At 41.2% G+C, this 15,423-nt stretch overlaps 1 protein-coding gene across 2 annotated transcripts in view; it reads left to right on the top strand.

Moving 5' to 3' along the window:
* Window positions 1-14,959, top strand: part of PTN (pleiotrophin) — a 116,229-nt gene extending 101,270 nt beyond the window's left edge. The window contains exon 5 of one of the 2 annotated variants that reach the window (XM_043463808.1): window positions 14,210-14,959. In XM_043463808.1, the coding sequence (XP_043319743.1) occupies window positions 14,210-14,262 (53 nt within the window). In that variant the 3' untranslated portion in view covers window positions 14,263-14,959. Of the gene's footprint in view, window positions 1-14,206 lie in introns of both variants that reach the window. The other variant, XM_043463804.1, reaches the window with a different exon arrangement.
* The last annotated feature ends 464 nt before the right edge of the window (window positions 14,960-15,423 follow it).

The following is a 15,423-nucleotide window of genomic DNA, read 5'->3' as shown; positions in this document are numbered from 1 at the left end:
TATCCATGATACTGTTCTTGAAGTGAAAAATCTAAATCTGTCCCCCTTTTTATTAGAATATCTGTTTTGTCTTCTGGAAACTAAAATCTACAATGAATATCTCATAGCACGTTGCATAGGTGAAATAATTTATGTAAAAATCTTTGATAAATGCGCAGTATTTTGTAGACTGTTTCCTTCCTTCCAAATGGATTTCTTGAGGTGGGTGTTTCCCTCAGCACTTTTTCAGGCAAAAGAATTATGGTGATTTACACCAATAGTGACTAGAGTTAATATTTTGTGAGAGCCTGGTGTGTGTGTGCTAAGTTGCTTCAGTCATGTCTGACTCTTTGTGAACCTATGGACTATAGCCCGCCAGGCTCCTCTGTCCATGGGATTCTCTAGGTAAGAATACTGGGGTGGATTGTTTCTCACTTCTCCAGGGGATCTTCCCAACCTGGAAACTGAACCGGGCCTCCTGCATAACAGGCAGGTTCTTTACCAGCTGAGCTACCAGGGAAGCCTGAGAGCCTGATAGGTTTTTACTATAGTTGGGTAAATGCTCATACTGTAAATTCATATTGTCATTGAGTATTCACAAAATCTCAGTGAAATAGTTACTATGATCCTCCCCAATTTTATACATATGGTAACTATGGCTTAGAGAACTTAGATGCCTAGTATAAGGTGATACAGATAATAGGCAGAGGAGCCAGGACTTAAACATAAGGCAGCCTGACTCTAGATTTCCTGCATTACATATGCCTCCTACCCTGTATCTATTCCATATAGGCCTCTCAACTTCTTATCTAAGAAAAGTAATGAATTTCAGACCCACTTATTCTTCCTAAAACCCCTCTTTGAGGGATTCTACAGCACAGAATCAGATCCTGGCTCCTTAGCAGGACTTGCTGCTCATGCATCATCCAGGTTGGCTCTTCCTGGATCCTTGCTCCAGGCATTGCTCATAGACTCTGCCCCAACCATACCAAACTCCCCCAGATGGATCCATGGGCCATGATTTGTTATATGTCCATTTCTCTATACCTGTTTTTCTAGAAACTTTTGACCTGTTTCCCTTCTCCTATGCTTTATACATTTCATTCTGTAAAACCCAGCTTGTTTATTCAGCAAACATTTACGGAGTAGGTGCTATAGGTTAGATCAGCACCAGGGATACAATGACCTCTATGGACGAGTAGTGCAGTAGGAGAAGGAGGATAAATCCCCATGTACTGCAGAGAGTTGCCAGTGCTCTGAGAGAACCATGCTGTCCTTTGGCACAGTTTCCAATGTATTTGTTTATTTATAAAATCTATTAAGAGCTTGTAGATTGTAGGTTAGGTGCCACTGATATTAAATGTTTCCTGCCCTCTTATTTCTGTGTTCTAGTGGTGATAGTGGGTAGAAAATAGTGATCAAAATAAACAACTAATAATTAAAATGAGAACTATGTTTTGAAGAAAGTGGTCTTAATATCTAAAGAGCCAAGTGTTAGAGTGACCAAGAGGGAAGGGGGCTAAAACAGTGTAACTGGGGAGAGCACCTTTGAGAGGTCACTTTTGAACTTGGACTTGAAGACAAAGAGCAGCTAGCCACAATGTTTTGTTGTTCAGTTGCTCAGTCGTGTACGACTCTTAGCGACCTTATGAATTGCAGCATGCCAGGCTTCCCTGTCCTTCTCCATCTCCCAGAGCTTGCGCAAACTCATGTCCATCGAGTTGATGATGCCATCCAACCATCTCATCCTCTGTCATCCCCTTCTCCTCCTGCCCTCAATCTTTCCCAGCATCATGGTCTTTTCCAGTGAGTCAGTTCTTTGCATCAGGTGGCCAAAGTATTAGAGTTTCAGCTTCATCATTAGTCTTTCCAATGAATATTCAGGATTTATTTCCTATAGGATTGACTGGTTCGATCTCCTTGCTGTCCAAGGGACTCTCAAGAGTCTTCTCCAACACCACAATTCAAAAGCACCAATTCTGCAGTGCTCAGCCTTCTTTATGGTCCAACCCTCACATTCATACATTACTGGAAAAACCATAGCTTTGACTATATGAACCTTTGTCTGAAAAGTAATATCTCTGCTTTTTAATACACTGTCTAGGTTTGTCATAGCTTTTCTTCCAAGGAGAAAGCATCTTTTAATTTCATGGCTGCAGTCACCATCTGCAGTGATTTTTGAGCCCAAGAAAACAAAGCCATACTACTGTTCTAAATAAAACAAGGGGAAGTTCAGAGTCCTGAGGCCAAAAAGAGCTTGTTTTTGTTCAAGGATTAGAAAGGAGATGCCTATGAGAACTTGCCAGACTTCCCTGCCCAAGCCTGCAGTGACTGCCTTAACTCTAAGGGCTGGCTCCTGTGATAAGACATTCATCACTGCCTCGGCAGTGAGTGCATGTCTGCCTTGCCCCACACTGAAGCTCTTGAGGTCAGGAGCCACAACCCATTCACCTATGCTAGTTACTAAACTCAGGTCTTTAGTCCCTGAGAGGAGCTCAACAAATAGTACTGACTTGATGAATGAATAGTGGTGGTGGTTTAGTTGCTAAGTCATGTCTGACTCTTGCGTCCCCACTGTCCAAGGTGGGACATCTTGTCCATGTCCAGGGATTTTCCAGGCAAGAATACCAGAGTGGGTTGACATTTCCTTCTCCAGGGGATCTTCCCGACCCAGGGATCAAACCTGGGTCTCCTGCACTGCAGGCAGATTCTTTACTGACTGAGTTACCAGGGAATTCCCTGAATGATGTGTCCAACTAAATAAACTATCCTGGTCTGGCTCACTAGAGCACACCATTCATTCATTGGCTGAAACAAAAATGCACAGAGAAATCAAAGTTAAAGCATAGGGCACTCACTTGGAAGAAGAGTCACCAGGGTATTTTACTCCCATCCTTATTAAAGAATTTTTGCTTCTAATTGTCAGGACAGCTGTGAGGACTAGCAGCTATAAATATTTGTAGGGTTTACTTCATGCTGTGTATCTGCTTTCATCTCCCTTGGTAAATTCCGTGTTCAGAGGCTCATTAGCTGTGTACACACAAAAGAGCTATATAATAATTAGTATCAAGGAAGGCTGCATACTAGAACAATGTTTGCACTAATTAGATACTGGGTTGAGGGACCTTCTTTCTATTTCCCCCCGAAGCTTCTGCATTTTTCCTTTCTAACTTCTGTATTGAGAATTTCTGCTTTGTGTTTAGGTTGCAGCTATCATCATCAGCATTTCTTGAGCATAACAAGAGTGGTTGCTGTTTACTGAGTACGATGTGAAAGGCACGATGTGGGTGTGTGCTCAGTCGCTTCAGCCGTGTCCGACTCTTTGTGAACCTAATGGCCTATAGCCCGCCAGGCTCCTCTGTCCACGGGATTCTCCAGGCACGAATACTGGAGTGGGTTGCCATGTCCTCCTCCAGGGGATCTTCCCAACCCAGGGATCGAACCTGCATCTCTTATGTCTCCTGCTTTGCAGGCAGATTTTTTTACCCACTGAGCCACCTGGGAAACCCGGAAAAGCATTATACTGAGCCCTTAGCATGCACTGTGTCACTTGGTCCCCACAGCAGCCCCAAGGAGTTTGATTTGCATTTTACAAATCAGGACACTAAGGTTGCAACTTGTACAAGGTCACTAGCCAGTGAGGGGCCAGGTTTGAAGTCAAGAGAGTCTGTGTCCAGAGTTCTTCTCTATTATACCAATTCTTCCTAAATTGTTTCCTATGGAATCTCTTTTAGGTATTCTAAAATAATTGAGTAGTTTAGGTTTTTGTCCACTCTTATGGCAGAAAGTGAAAAAGAACTAAAGAGCCTCTTGGTGAAAGTGAAAGAGGAAAGTGAAAAAGTTGGCTTAAAACTCAGCATTCAGAAAACTAAGAACATGGCATCTGGTCCCATCACTTTATGGCAAATAAATGGGGAAACAGTGGAAACAGTGACAGACTTTATTTTGGGGGGCTCCAAAATCACTGCAGATGGTGACTGAAGCCATGAAATTAAAAGACGCTTGCTCCTTGTGAGAAAAATTATGACCAACCTAGACAGCATATTAAAAAGAAGAGACATAAAATAAATAAATATATAAATAAATGAATAAAAAGCAGAAACATTACATTGCCAACAAAGGTCCATCTAGTCAAAGTTATGGTTTTTCCAGTAGTTATGTATGGATGTGAGAGTTGGACTATAAATAAAGCTGAGCACTGAAGAACTGATGCTTTTGAACTGTGGTGTTGGAGAAGACTCTTGAGTCCCTTGGACTGCAAGGAGATCCAACCAGTCCATCCTAAAGTAAATCAGTCCCGAATATTCATTGGAAGGACTGATGCTGGAGCTGAAATTCCAATACTTTGGTCACCTGATGGGAAGAACTGACTCATTTGAAAAGACTCTGATGCTGGGAAAGATTGAAGGCTGGAGGAGAAGGGGACAACAGAGGATGAGATGGTTGAATGCATCACCGCATCAATGAACGTGAGTTTGAGTAAACTCCAGGAGCTAGTGACGGACAGGGAGGCCTGGCGTGCTGCAGTCCAAGGGGTCGCAAAGAGTCGGACATGACTGAGTGATGAACTGAACTGAACTCTAAAACATTAGTATGTTTGGGGTCATTTACGATTGAGTTGCATCAGATACTTTTGACTCAAGCTTTTCTTTCTGTAATAACCGCATGGGAGCACATGATAACTTTTAGTGCCACTTTACTCAATCAGGGGTCCTCTAAAGGGCCTGACTTCCTCCAGAGTAAGACACAGCAGTGCCAGGCGCCCCATTACACTCTGTGGCCTCCTGGACTCCACCCAGGGCTGGATTTGGGGCTACCTTCTCTCCACTCTGAGATGCTCCTGCTTCCCCAGGATCCAAGGCACTGGTGCCCTGGTAGCAAGTGCTGGTGTAGAGACACTCTGCATCTTCCCGGTGACCCCAGCCAGCTCTGTCGCATTGCACAGGCTTCAGCAACCTACAGGAAAATCAAAGCAGGCTGGCTGTTGCTCAGCTCAAAGAAGCAGGGGGAAAGAAAGACTTTTTCTAGAGGAAAACACAGTATTTATAGAAGAGCTCATCAGAAATCCAAAGAGCAAGAAGCAGGTAAACATTTTCCTGGTGTCCTGCTGCTGGGGCACACAGAGGGCGAGGCCCAGAGCTGTTTACCGCAGGCTCACACATTCTCTGGAGAAGTCAACGGCGACCCACTCCAGTACCCTTGCCTGGAAAATCCTGTGGACGGAGGAGCCTGGTGGGCTGCAGTCCATGGGGTCGCTGAGAGTCGGACACGACTGAGCGACTTCACTTTCACTTTTCACTTTCATGCATTGGAGAAGGCAATGGCAACCCACTCCAGTGTTCTTGCCTGGAGAATCCCAGGGACGGGGGAGCCTGGTGGGCTGCCGTCTATGGGGTCACAGAGAGTCGGACACGACTGAAGTGACTTAGCAGCAGCAGCAGCAGCACATATTCTTGGTGCTGGCTCTTGCAAGGTGAAAATAATTCCAGGGATTATTTTCATTCTACAGAAAACAGAAAAGCTTTCTTTTCAGACCTTTGCTGACATGCACCAGAGTAATAAATTAAGCTGCTGTGAAGACTGCTTTTTAAAAACATGTAGAGAAGTTGAGGGGAGTCTCTTCAGACCTACTTGCTGCTGCTGCGGACAGAGCGTTGGGTGCATGGAGGCAGGGTGGAATTGAGTGTTGTTGAAATGCAGCTCACCTGCTCTAAATCTGGAGGACAGGCGTGGAGACCGGGGATGGATTAATGCCTGGAGCAGCTGTGAAACCACAGATGACCACACAGTCCCACAGTGGACAGTACCAAAGTCACATATTTAAATGATGTTAATTAAAATCTGGGGGATATTTAAAAAACTAACAATAAACTTAGGTATATTTTGCACCTCTGCAACTAATGAGGGTAACTGAAGGACATACAAAAAGGACAGCTCGTGTAATCTAGTTCATGGGTGCATTAGTTTAGTCTCGCTGCTGTGACAAAGTACCACAGGCTGGGTGGCTTAAACAGCAGAAATTAATTTTTTTGCAAGGTTTTAGCAGGATTGATTCCTTCTGAATGCTGGGAGGGAAGGATTTGTTCCAGGCCTCTTTCCTCAGCTCATAGATCGCTCTCCTTTCCCTGGGGTTGTCTGTGTCCAAATTTCCCCTTACTACAAGGCCACCACCCATACTGGGTTAGGGCCTGCTCTAATGACCTCATTTTAACCTAATTACCTCTGTAACAACTTTGTCTCCAAGTCTTCACACTCTGAGGGGTTAGGAATTCAGTAGGAATTTTTGAGGGGGACATAATTCAGCCCGTCACAACTGATTCTGATTCTAATACATACATACATACATACATTTTATATATATGTATATAAAATGTGTGTATATATATTTATAATGTGTGTGTGTATATATATATAAGATGTATACATATACATATATATATAGGGACAAAAAAAATATGAGTGAATTTAAATGATTCATGGAGCTGTACTTACTGAGTTTTTAAATATTCTAGAGTTCAAACTTTTCCCCTTTTCCATAAATCATAATTTGAGTTTCCAATAGCACCAGTCATTTAATATTAAACATTAGATATGATAATAGAAAAATATTGATGTACTCAGTGGGAACTATTTATTGTTTATAATAATACATTTCATTTCTGACTTAGGCTACCATATAATTTATAATATTTTATAATGTAAATTTTCTACCTTGCCCTCATTATAGAAATAAGGTTTTAAACATTTAAATATCATATTAGAAAGAAGTATTCTTTCTGCTTTTGATGTAGAAGAGGTCAATTACTCTGTGTGGGGAGGTCACTGTCAAGAAGTGTAAGGTGTTGAGAGGGGCCTGTGGACTGAGGAAGGAGCAGATGCTTTGCTGAACAGAGAAAGTCTAGACATTCATTCCACCATCTGTGTGTGTCTGTGTGTTAGAGAGACAGAGACACGTGGATTTAAGTATATCCTCTATTGTAGCTGACTTATAGAGTTCTTCAAGGTAGCTAGGAGATGTGGGAATGGAGATAGGGCTGGCAGGATTGCCAAGAATGACAGCATCTAATGACTGCCAAACCAAACACACATACACACACATGCATACATCAAGCCAGAATTGGGTGCTATTGAGCCCACAAATATATGGGCATAATTATGCCAACATTCTCAAAGCTACCTACATAAAATTACATATTCTTTGCCAAGTTTCATTTGCTGTAGCTATATTTGCCTCTCTTGAATTTTCTTCAGTACTTAAACACTTTTTTTGGCCAAAGGTGAATAAAACAATGTAGCAGCTGAATATAAATTGCAAACATACACACACACAACACACACAGCTTTTTGTTTTCCTTCTGTAACTGTATACAAATGAGAAAACCCCGGATTAAAGGACATACAGATGAAGTATCTCTTGATTCCTTTCTTCACGGTTCTTCTCTCTCATGACTCTCAGAGGAAAAGTCCACAGACATTTTCAGTGTTTTTTTTGCATTTCCAGACACATGAATAGGTGTGACTGATACATAAGGACAATATGGATGAACTGAGTTAAGAGAGGGGTTTGACTTGGTAACTCTATTCCTGGTACACACATGTGCATAGGTCAGATCTCGGAGTGACCCCAGCACTCTCGCTTCTACCCCACAAAGAAAGCACATCCTAGAAAGGATTCCTTTCTTGATGGGTTGGAGAAGCCAGTAGTGGTCTCAGCTTTTTCCTTCAAAGAGGAGGAAACAGAGAGATAAGAGGGAAAGGGGGCTGAAAAGAGGAGTCTCTGGGTGAAGGAAGAAGGGCTTCGTCTACTGCTCCACAGGGAGTTGCTTTGGAAAATAGCTGACCTGCTTAGGGACATTTACTAAACTTGCTCTGGGTAGTTGATGAAATAATTTCCTCATCTCCACTAAACCCTCTGTTGAGTCCACATTACTCACCATGCTTTCATAGCTGAACTTGCTATTTTGAGGCAACATGGTTAAGTGTTGAGTCACCCCTAAGTGAATGAGGGCAAACAGAGTTTGCTCAAAGGGTCCAGACATGTTTAGTCTGCATTCTGACACAGAAGCATTCTATTTTTAATGTACTCAATGTCAAAAGTAAACTTGTGTAGAAGGGCAGGTAGTAGAGAGGAGAGTGGTAGGTATTGTTATGAAATAGACTTGATGAGCAAAAAGGAAGGTGGGCAGTGAGGGAAAGGGCAGACATTAGCATGAGGAGCAGCCCTGTGAAGGTGGATCTGTATGTATAAGTGAGTAAGTAAGTAAAGCTGCTCAACTGTGTCTGACTCTTTGTGACCCCATGGATGGGGAGCCTACCAGGCTCCTCTGTCCATGGAGTTTTCCAGGCAAGACTACTGGAGTGGGTTGCCATTTCCTTCTCCAATATGTATGTATATTGGGATGTATATTTTCCATATGGGCTTCCCAGGTGGTGCTGGTGGTAAAGAACCTGCCCGTCTGCCAATGCAGGAGTAGTCAAGAGATGCGGGTTCAATTCCTGGTTTGGGAAGATCCCCTGGAGGAGGGCATGACAATCCACTCCAGTACTCTTGCCTGGAGAATCTCATGAACAGAGTAGACATTAAGGTTTCAAACAGTTGGACACAACTGAAGCTACTTAGCATGCATGCATACATATATTCCATATATAATTCTAGAAGTATTATAAATGTATCGAGTCCATCAAAGAAGAAATGGAGTGACATTACAAAATAAGAAAGAGGAAACAAATTATTACACAGATGTTGGACTGAACCATATCAGAATAATCAGAATAAAAAACTAAGAGGTGATACTTTTGATTATTAAATATACATAAATTTCTTCCTGTATTGTGCCACTTGATAGACACTACCCATTTAACCTGAAATATTGGGGAATTCAGTGAATGGTGCCATGGCGGGAAGCCGAGCCAGCTAGTACCTAGATCCCTGGTGGATCACCAAGCTGTACATTTACAATTCAACAAGCCTTGCTATCAGTTCAGAAACACAGCTGGGAGGGAATTAGAGATTTCCAGGTGACTAGGCAGCTGATTCTTAAGCACAGGTGAGTTCCTTCAAATAGGTTCATGAAGCATTACAAAGGTGTTGGTTGTAGCCAGACTTTTGGGCTTATTTACATGGTGATATTATTGTTTGACAGTAACTTGATCCTTTTCCTTTCCTCAGTTTTCATGATTGAATGAGTCTCCAGAGGCTATATTTAGGACTCTCTGTGACATACCACCCACTGTCCCTGTCCATGGGCACTCTTGACCTCTAAAGCTTTGGTGTCCATTTCTGAGGGTTCATAGCTTCCTCTTATAGGAATTCTACCTCTTTAGAAGGTAAACATATTTTCCTATTCTAATTAACAGTTCCTCCCATCAGCGTAATGACCCGAAGCCATTTTATTTGAAATAGTAGCAAAGAGATGTTGACCCAGTTAAAATCTAAGCCCCTCTCAAATCATTTCATCTCTTAATTTTCTTTCATTTTCTATATATGCCATAGGTCATCTGAAAAAAAGAAATCAAACCAAGACATTTTGCTAAGAAAATGAGATTACTTTATTCCAGAATTTTCAACTCTTCTGCTTCTTAGAATGACATCTCCTCTCAAAGTCTTCAGAAAAAAATCTTTGATATCTTTCTTTCAATTCCCACTTACAATCTTATTTCTTCTAGGTGTCCCTAATAATGGAAATGGGAGTGGGTGTTTACTTGTACCAACCACATGGCAATCCTGTTCCTAAAAGGACCTGTGGATGGGTGAAAAAGAGATGATGCATCTTGTCTGATGATTTGCCTTTTGAGAAGGAGTTTGCTGTGATTGACTCTTTTTTAAAATTTGCATTTATTTATTTGTTTGTTGCTATGCCTCGTCTTCACTGCTCTGAGGAGGCTTTCTCTATTTGCAGCGAGTAGGGGCTACTCTTCGCTGCGGTGTACGGCTTCTCATTGCGGAGGCTTGTTGCAGAGCATGGGCTCTAGGCACGCAGGTTCAGTAGTTGTGGAGAAGGAGCTTAGCTGCCCAATGGCATGTGGAATCTTCACTAACCAGGGATCGAACCTGTGTTCCCTGTGTTGGCAGACGGATTCGCAATAACTGGAGCACTAGAGAATCCCTGTGATAGCCTTGTATAAGCTGTTGATAAAAATTTAAATTTGTACTTCCTTTAAAGAAAGAAATACGCTAGTACATACCTAGAGTTTAAAAAAGACTCTGTTCTTCCATCCAGTAAATCCTCTGTTAATAACGTACACTAGGGCAAAGTTTAAACACACAGTGATTTGTCTGCAAAACACACATTGCCTCATTCTTTATAATAACAAAAAATGGGGACATGTGGGAACACGCCGACTGACCAACGAAAGAAGAAAAATAGGCAGAGATGTCATAAAAGAATGCTACTTGGTCATGTTTCAAAGTATATGCAGTGGCATGGAAACTAATATAACAGAACTTTTAGTATAATATATTCTATCAACTATCATTATGTTCTTAAAGTATATTACATATATTTGTAGAAAGGAAACATAAATAGAACTGGTTGCTAAAAGTGCTATCTCTATATTGTGAAACCATGGGTAATTTTTTTTACCATGTGTTTCTTTATTTTTATGTAAATAGGTATTACTTTTAAAACTGGAAAACTAATACTTTTTATAAAGAATGAAATAACTCAGAGAGGAGACATTCTCTCCCCACTCAGGCTAAATCTACCACAGACATACTTTTTCTCCATACTGATGTTCTGTCTTTTACATCACACGCATCTGTGATGGTACCAAGAGGAATAGGGACTGGATCCGTAAAAACAGCTGCCACACACCCATGATCTTTGGGGCTTACCAGGTGCCTCTAGTGGCAGAGAACCCATCTGCCAACGCAGGAAACTTAAGAGACGTGGGTTTGATCGCTGGGTTGGGAAGATCTCCTGGAGGAGGGAATGGTGACCTACCCCAGTATTCCTGCCTGAGAATCCCATGGGCAGAGAAGCCTGGTGGGCTGCAGTCCGTAGGTTTGCAAAGAGTCGGACAAGAATGAAATGACTCAGCACAGCACAGCAGGGTAAAGCTTGAGAGGATGCTCCTCAGTTTTTGAGACCATAGAGATAAGTAGTGACAAAGCTCACTGCATATACATAAAGGTCACAGTGTGAGAAATCATGTTGACTATAGACAAATACAAAGTCTTCTTTCCACTAGCTTTTGCTGAAGACTCCTCATTTTATCTATCTGGATTGAACCCAGAGTGGACTTGAGGTGTGTAGTGTGTCAAAGGAGTGCCACGGTGACTTATCGTGCAGATTATATGGGCAGTTGGTTCATTTCTTGGTTTTTAATTGTTGTTAAATACCAATTTAATGGTATTACAATTTAATGGTATTAACAACCAGTATTGTTAATTGATGAATATAAAGTAAATGTCAGGCTCAGGTAACAGAGAGAGGTGCTCTTGCCTTTACCAAGGACAACTGAGGAGAAATTCCAGTTCCCAAAGTGTTGCCTACGTTACTTAGATGAAATAGTTTCCAATATTCAGAATAACTGTAAACTTTATGAAATAAAATTTTGCCAACACCTGATCAGTGTGGGATTCATTTACTTACATATTGAAATAGGGACATGATAGCCAAAACATGCGAACTATTGCTCCAAACATCCTCTCCTGGAGGCTAGAGGATTATAAATTACTGAGGCTTCCCCAGTAAGGGATTTGGAGAAAATGAGACGAGGGAAATCAGAGTTATATTTCAGCTGTCATCCTAGATTATTCCCTGAGGATACCATCTTAATATACAGCTGTTACTTCAAATGCCAACCAAAGACTGGGGATTATTAAATGTTCATATATTATTTGTTCAGAAACTGAACAGAAAACCTTATTTGACCTTAGAGGTATCTTTAAACTTGGAAGTTCTGGTCATCTCACCTATAATAGGTCAAAAAGGAGGCATTTATAATGACAAGTAGAAACAGAGAGAGTAAAAAAGTGTCACTTCAGTATGGAGAGGGGGAAATGTGAGGATATTTGTGAACAAAGTGAATACTCTTGAGCAGCAGCTCAGCAACATTTTCTCAACTCCTGACCTAATTGTGTATGTTGCACCCTTGAGGCTTGAATAAAGGAAGTTTAGGACAATTACTTTGTACAGAAATACTACTATGCCTAATACATAATGCACTTCAGAACTAATCTGAAGAGATGGTAAGGATAAGAATGGAAAAAATTCAAGCTCTGCTCAAGTATAAGCTGAGTTTTGTACATCATCATTTATGGTTGGTGTCATGTCCCCTCTCATCATAAACCTCTGATCCCCTGGATCACATGCCCTGTGATCCCAAGAACAAATCCCTACCGGCCACTGTTTTTGTCCTGGTATTCCTCTGTTGCTCAACACATTCAATGACCTGCTCAGTGCAAATGTCTTAGTGATGACAAAGAATATTAATCGTATAGAGAAATCACCCCCTGTTCTTAGTCTATTATCACACTAATAATAACTGCTAAACTTTATTGCCATGTTATTGTCCCATGCTCTGTTCTCAGTGGATCTGATATAGCTCATTGAATTTGGATACGAACCCAACAAAGTGGTACTATTCAGATGCCCATTCACAAGTGAAGAATCTGATTCACAGATACACAAATTAACTTTCTCAGAGTCTCATAGTAACTTAGTGATAGAATCAGAATTTAGACTCCAGCAGTCTGGCTCCAGCCCCTAACCCTTATACATTTCTGTCACTATGTGGACCGAAAGGGGACGTAGTCAATATCTGAGAAACACTTAGCAATATCCTTTCACTTGCTAGCCTGGTGATGCTGACCATTCTCATCTTTGGAGCCAAAGCTGACAGACCCTATTCTATACTGCTTTCATCTAGGCTTAGGAAAAGGGAAATGACAGATGACTGAATGGAAAAGGATGAAGTCTTTTGGTTTAAATCCTAATAGTTTTACTCACCTGGTTTAGCCCAGGTTGGTACATCTTACTTGCTTCACCAAGGCTAGGAGTCTCTGTAGACTCCTACCAAAGCTCCATGTTTGGTAGATTCAGAGGTGGTCCTTCATATGTGACTAGCTGGCCAAATGTATAAACAGAAGACACATCAGGAGAGGATAACTCAGGAGTAGAAGCACTTTGAAAATGATGACAGGAAAAAAAAAAAAAAAAGCTTATCACCTGTCCCATGGAAAGGGAATGTGGGAAGTGAGGGTCTGGGAGAGCGCTGGTAGCTCTCCATTGAGCAGTGACCTGGCTATTCTCTCAGAGATGCTGGCTGTGTTTCAATTTTCTAAGTGAGACCCCCAGACAGTATGTTGTTTATCAAAGGGGGGCAACCAGTATGAAACCAGGCATCTATAGGTGTTCACACAGGAAGCTATATTACTCCTGCCTATTCTCATAGGCACTCTCTGGCAAAAGCATGTGCACATGCATACACACACACACACACACACACACACACTTTGTCTACGCATTTAAGCATTTCATTCCTGGCAAAAGCATGTGCACATGCATACACACACACACACACACACACACACACACACGTACTTTGTCTACGCATTTAAGCATTTCATTCCTGGCCATTTATAAGAGAAGTGGCACACACACACACACACACACACACACACACACGTACTTTGTCTACGCATTTAAGCATTTCATTCCTGGCCATTTATAAGAGAAGTGGCGCGCCACACACCACACACACACACACCACACACACACACACCACACACCACCACACACACACACACACACACACACACACGTACTTTGTCTACCCATTTAAGCATTTCATTCCTGGCCATTTATAAGAGAAGTGGCGCACACACACACACACACACACACACACACACACACAACACAGACACACACGTACCTTTGTCTACGCATTTAAGCATTTCATTCCGCCATTTATAAGAGAAGTGCGCACACACACCACCACACACACACACACCACACACACACACACACACACACACACACACACGTACTTTGTCTACGCATTTAAGCATTTCATTCCTGGCCATTTATAAGAGAAGTGGCGCACACACACACACACACACACACACACACACACACACACACACACACACACACACACACACACGTACTTTGTCTACGCATTTAAGCATTTCATTCCTGGCCATTTATAAGAGAAGTGGCTCCCTCTCTCATAGCTTACTAATGTGATACTTTTTCCTCTCTTTCTTTTATTTTAATCACAGCAGAATCTAAGAAGAAGAAAAAGGAAGGCAAGAAACAGGAGAAGATGCTGGACTAAGAGCCGCCACCTTCCGTGGACCACGAAAAGGACATCAGCAGACAGGATCAGTTAACTATTGCATTTATATCTACCGTAGGCTTTTTATTCAAAAATTATCTATAGCTTAAGTACACAATAGGCAGAAACAAAATGAAAAGAAAAATTTTGTAGTAGCATTTTTTTAAATGTATCAATATACCATAGTACCACTAGGGACTTATACTAGAGGACTGTAATCCTATTTAGAAAGTTGACTTATAGTACATGTTAAGTGATAGAAAACTGAGGTAAGTTTTTTGAAGTTATGTGATATTTTACATTAAATTTTTTTTTTACATTTTTTTCTTTTGGCAGCAATTTAAATGTTATGACTATGTAAACTACTTCTCTTGTTAGGTAATTTTTTTCACCTAGAATTTTTTTCCCAATTGAGAAAAATATCTACTAAACAAAGCAGCAGTAAAATATGATCATCCTATTTGAGGAAAATATCTTTTTTTCTGCCAGTGGATTTTTTAAAAGTTATAGTCAGCAAAATGAGGGGAAGGTGGTCACAGCATGTCCTAGTTCATTGTTGACTTTTCTTAAAAAGAGAAATCATTATAACATGAAATTATTTCACTTTGGCAGAAATATTTGTTTTTTGATGAAATTATTTTTCCATTGGAGGAAAAAAAAAGATGAGGAAAATAAATCAAGGTGATGCTGAAAAAAAGATGCTTTTGTGTGCAATAATTTGATATTGTAAGCCTACTCTCTTTGTCACCTATGTTGCCCCAGCTCATCTGTTAGCAGTAAGAAGTGATCATACACACTAATTAAATCACTCTTGGGCACAAATGTTATAGAGGGTTTACACAGCTGTAGATGTAGGTCTATAACTATATTTTAAACTTTCTATCAGTATATAATAGGTTGGACTGGTGCTACCGAATTAAAGTTCCAAACTGTCTAGGGTTTGATGGAACAGAAAAATACTCTTCTTCTATTAAGTAAGTTTGGACCTTGTTGTTGTTGTTCAGTCACTAAGTCATGTCTGAGTCTTTGTGACCCCATGGACAGTAGCACACCGGGCTCCTCTGTCCACTAGCTCCCAGAGTTTGCTCAGACTCATGTCTGTCAAGTCGGTGATGCTATCTAACCATCTCATCCTCTGCCACCCCCTTCTCCTTTCCCAGC

Source organism: Cervus canadensis, chromosome 3 (genome assembly GCF_019320065.1).
Source record: "Cervus canadensis isolate Bull #8, Minnesota chromosome 3, ASM1932006v1, whole genome shotgun sequence".
Classification (NCBI taxonomy): domain Eukaryota; kingdom Metazoa; phylum Chordata; class Mammalia; order Artiodactyla; family Cervidae; genus Cervus; species Cervus canadensis.
This window is presented reverse-complemented; position numbering and strand designations above follow the sequence as displayed.